The 5,086-nt window shown below is 41.4% G+C and overlaps 1 protein-coding gene across 2 annotated transcripts; it reads right to left on the reverse strand.

The window, feature by feature from the left end:
* Window positions 1-99: 99 nt before the first annotated feature.
* On the reverse strand, window positions 100-4,697 carry plp1b (proteolipid protein 1b). Of its 2 annotated transcripts, none has more exons than XM_032534013.1 (7): window positions 4,464-4,697; window positions 2,183-2,369; window positions 1,925-2,081; window positions 1,489-1,666; window positions 1,152-1,225; window positions 859-924; window positions 100-249 (listed from the first exon to the last, which is right to left on the reverse strand). In XM_032534013.1, the coding sequence occupies exons 1-7, from the start codon at window positions 4,465-4,467 to the stop codon at window positions 178-180; spliced, it is 738 nt and encodes a 245-aa protein (XP_032389904.1). In that variant the 5' UTR covers window positions 4,468-4,697; the 3' UTR covers window positions 100-177. The 2 variants fall into 2 exon arrangements, with proteins under 2 accessions (XP_032389904.1, XP_032389903.1); XM_032534012.1 differs by lacking the exon at window positions 4,464-4,697 and adding an exon at window positions 2,740-3,287.
* Window positions 4,698-5,086: the final 389 nt, after the last annotated feature.

The following is a 5,086-nucleotide window of genomic DNA, read 5'->3' on the forward strand; positions in this document are numbered from 1 at the left end:
AGAATCATCTGAGAGAAGGATTTGTTGAGGAGGCCGGAGCTTGCTGCTGGGTGTGAATCTAGGTCTAAAGAAATACTATAGCAGGTGATCCAGGTTTGCTGTTTCTCAGAGGATGAATGGAAGTCTAGTGTTGACTGTCCATCTCCTAGCCAGAGGATGGGGGTTGACTGGGTGCACTTAGCGGACCCCTTTCCTGCCCAGGAACCGCAAGACTGCGTAGTTGTAGGTGGTGGCAGCCAGATACAAAAACTGCAAAGCAAAAAAATGAGACAGAGTATGGAAAAATAGAAATTAAAGTTGATTTTAATTTGAACAAAATATGTGGTGTGATAATTATAAATAGCATGGACGCACTACAAGTGTTTAGAATGTGTTTTAATTCCCCCAAATTACAAAACAAAATGTATCAAATTCATTGTTGATTCTTATCTAGCCATACAGGTAGTTTTGGTTTGAAGTTTCTTGAGAAATCAATATATGATATTTCTGCTGCAAGCCTGATACAAACATGGCGCCTGTTTTGTCACTGTGTATTGGGGGGGAGGGGCAGCAATACTCCAAAGAGACAAAACCTTATCAAATAAAACCCAAACTACCTGCATGCATGGATAAATACAGCTAAATGTATTTTTTTGTAATTTGGATAAACGGACCCTTCATATAAGATGGCGTTGGCCATGTTGCACAGCAGCTGAATGTCCCCTATAGGTTTTACTGCACTCTTGGAAAGGGAGGGGTGAGGGGTATTCTGACAGTTGCAATCTGAAACCTCACAGCTAGATGCCACTAAATCCAACACACTCCATGAAATATTGAATGTGACTATAAAGCATGCAAATTGCCAAAGTAATTGCTCACCAGTGCTAAGAGAGTGATGGCGGCACCAGCAAATGCAGCTATGTACAAGTCATAGGTGACGTAGAACTGTAAGACAAACACAGGTTAGTTTAGTCTATATTTAAAGAACTGAACCAATCCCTTGTATGTTTGTGTTATTTCATTTACCTATATAAAAATGTCTGCTTAAACACCCAATCATTAATGATTTAGAGTAGATTTGACATTGATTCTGCAAAATTATTTTAACATGAGGTGATGCTGATATGAAATTCAGAAGTGTGTAAAAGGAAATATTGGATTCAGCTACTCACTTCACTGGTTTTGCAAATAGATGCCAAGGTCAGTCCACAAACTTTGCCTGGCATTGCATTCCAAGGAAGCAGACCTTAAATGAAGACATGACTTAAGTAGCCTATCCCTTACCATTGCTGAATCATGATTAGTTATGACACATTTTAGTTTCTGCTTGCATACAGCATATCACTGGTGAATAAGTTAAGATAAAGGCCCAGTTATCTTTAATATTTTATAACTAATTCAGCAAGCAGTTTTGCATACAGCCACCAATGACTAATTCATAGCTTTCACTGATACATGCCCACCATACATCAGGTGGGCATGCGGTCAATCATTATAAGAACAACGCACCATACTGTCTGGCGTCCATGCAAATCCAGCTGTGCTGATTAATGCTGGGGGTTGTTTCAGCCAGGATGTTGATGTTGTGGCAGGTCTGCTCCATGTTGAACAAGAAGAAGACTGGGATAGCAGTGAAGGCAAATACTGCCAGCCAGATGAAAGCCAAGATGTACGTCACTATGATAAACTGTTGAAATAAAACGTACAGAACATCAGGTCACAGAGATGTGGCTTAGGTAGCCCAGGTTTCAGTGTGATAAATGTGATGCCATTAAATCAGCTATCAACCATAATTCATGATTCTGTTTAGAAATTGTGGAATTAAAGAACATTTCATTGAGCTTAGAAGTGTAAAAAAAACAGTATTCAGCATCTTAACAATGAACTTACATCATATTTCCCCTCCCTCTTTGCTCCCCTCCCCGTCCCTCCTCCCTGTTCTCACCGTCAGGCTGAGGCAGCGGCCACATTGGGTGCTCCTGAATTCACCAAAGGTCTGCTTTACAGCGCTTGTGGTGTAGAAACCCTCAGCCAGCAGCAGGATACCATAGAGGAAGAAAAATGATGCCAGGCCATAGATCACATACTGGAAGTATTTGACACTAGGATAGTCATAGGGAGAAGTCAGGTCAAACATTAAAATGAAACAATTCTCAAGAGGTCAAAAGTCACAATTCAGAGAATTAACTGAAGTTTCACTCACAAGGAGGCCATGACAACAAAGTCTTGAACATTGCGGGCGAAGTAAGTCTCGACGAGGACTTCGGTCTGGGACAACGCTTCATGTCCACAGCCACAAAATAATGCCATGCCAGCATAGCACAGCAGGGTGGCCACCAGGGATGGGTAGGGCACTGCCCCAATGCACCGGATACAGCAATCATAGCAACCTGAGGGGGCATAATACATCAGCACACAGGCGGCACACACCGCACATATAACCACACAACACATCTATGCCACGGTGGGGAACTCTTTTACCCTGTTGGGAGAGCTATGAAAAAGGCCTTGCTCTGTGTGCAAATCCATGAGCATACACCAAAACCCCACCAACAGGTAAGAAAGCAACAGAAAAAAAAAAAATTAGTGACAATCAAGAGTTCAAGTAGCAGATCCCAATAAAGCGTCCAAACAAAAGCAGTCACCACTGACTTCACAATATTATGCACTTCTTCCAGTGTAAGCTGTGCTGTTGAAGCGGGTAGCAAATATCCACAGTGTTAATACATGCATTGGCAGAAATGGGATAGAGGAAAGCACCTAAGGCTTTGCAAAGCCAAGGCTGCCTGACCGGAAACATTTGCTGCTTCTGATCCTGTACTCCACAACAAGAGAGATCCCAATGCCAACCAGTGATGTACAGTGCTGCCTACAAGCTATTGCCACGGTAAAATAAGTCCCTGCGTTGACTTCATCTGTATGTGGCAGTTTCTTTGCTGGTACCAACACCTCACAGCTCAGCCCCTACTAACTCTGGTCCTGCCCTCTTTCTCCAGCGGTCACAGGCGTCACCAGGAGAGTGAAAGATGGTGGAGAGAGTGGTGAAACCCTGGCTTCAGGGGCCTGAAGAAAAAGCTTCTCTTTGTGGCTGCAGATACAATATCCATTGTCTTTGCCATGATCAGGGAGGAACAAAGGGCAGCGATGTCAAACAAACAAAGACCATAGTGCCACATTACACACACACAGTGGTGGCAGAGGGGTCACCAGGACCGTCTCTACACCACTACTCAGGCCATCCTCCCTCCACAGCTGGCTGAGACTGGTACCATGGCACTGAGTGTCAATGCCGGCGGGGGTAGGGTTCAAATGTTCAAGAGTGGGTAGAAGTATAATGAACGAGAGGGGCTATTTGAATATCTTCCCAACAACAACAACTCCACTCAAAAGTGTAGTTTTCTTGCTACACATTTTGAAATCCTAAGGTGCATGTAAACTATCTCAGTGCAATATAACATTCTCATAATTTAAGGTTATGGTTACTTTATTGTCTCCCATGGGAGATAATTGTCTTGGATTTAAGTAAATTGTTGCATCAAAACCAAGCATTACAATAACACACATTAAATAAGAACACACATGCAGACAATAGCCTGAGATAATAAAAACAGCTAGCCTCCCTCATGCCAATTTCACAAATTATTGGATTTTAGTTGGAAGGAACAGAGGCTGTGAGTTCAACAAACTGCTACTAAAGTATAAATAGCAACAGCAAGAAGACTGGTAGAGTCCCAAAATGATGACACCCACGCTTCAGCTGTGCCCTGCTGCAACAGTGGTTGGTTGCAGTGATAAAGTGATACAGGTCAACACAGCCACGCTTTAAATTCAGTGCAAAAAGGCATCAATGCATTGACAGTAGATGACAGATAATCAATCAAGACTCAAAAGCTGTCCAAAGAAATGTGGGAAAGCACACAAGTTGTTTGTGAGTGAGAAAAAAAATGGTTAGGAGAGGTTGTTTGGGTCCACGGCTCTCATTGTAATTTGCTAATTTATACCCGTGACACATGTGGGAGTATTTGATCTCTTTCACATGAGTGACCTGGCATGGCCTTGGCATGATGAGAGCCAATGCCCATCTCTGTCAGCCCCTCTGATTCCAGTCTTGTGTATGGTGAAAAGGGGTTAGACGAGGTGACGAGTTCTTTCTCTATTGCAAAGCAATTAATCCTGGCTGAGCCCATGTGCTGTTACCTTTTCAGTCTTGTGAAATCATCACTAAACTATATAATATATTATTAACAAGGGTGAATCAGTGATAAATCAATGATCCATCTGTGGATATCAAAATACATTACTTTTGATAACTGAAACACAGGATTAGTTTGCAGCAAATCTTGCCCCCCAGTGCACGAGGGCAACATGATGTCTGAGGACAGAGAGGATATATTAAAGGCAACATTAGTAAGTTATTGAAATCCACATTTTCAAATCACATTAATAATAGATGATAAGAGTTAATAAAGATTGTGTGCACTCACCCATGTCCAGAAAGAAGTGCAGGGGGTTATTGAAGTTTTGCTGGGTGGCTTTGTGACTGTGATATGAGGATATGAGAAGTTATTCACCGCCACTCCTATATGGATCTGACTCGCGCTTTTGTCTCATCAACAATAGATAGACCACATCTCCCAGTCACATCTTAAAGTCACAAAGTCCCATTTCAGCTGCCAGTCATTATTTATGGAGCCATTGGTTCAGAACTTGGGACAGAGAGTGGGTTATACAGTACATTCTACTGCTTAAACTTTCAGAAAACCCAGAGGGAAGACTCTTGTATCGTTATCCTGTATAACCCCTGTATGAACAATTCCTTCAATAAATATATTTGAAGAAAAAAAATACATTCTAATATAAGTAATTTTTTCTTGGTATTTGGTGACATTTACGGTATTTGAGCTTTTTAAATCCTTAGATTACTCTAAAATATGTGGGTAATTTAGTAATTTGCATGCATTCCTTAGACAGTATAACAGTCACAAAGATTAAAGATTTAATCAGTTGAGTCTAAAAATAATTTACATTTTATATGTAAGGGCAAAGTTGCATGGATTTTCTCAACTTAATGTGCACAATGCAAATAAACTAACGATCCAGAGATGTT

This window comes from Etheostoma spectabile, chromosome 13 (assembly GCF_008692095.1).
Source record: "Etheostoma spectabile isolate EspeVRDwgs_2016 chromosome 13, UIUC_Espe_1.0, whole genome shotgun sequence".
Lineage (NCBI taxonomy): Eukaryota > Metazoa > Chordata > Actinopteri > Perciformes > Percidae > Etheostoma > Etheostoma spectabile.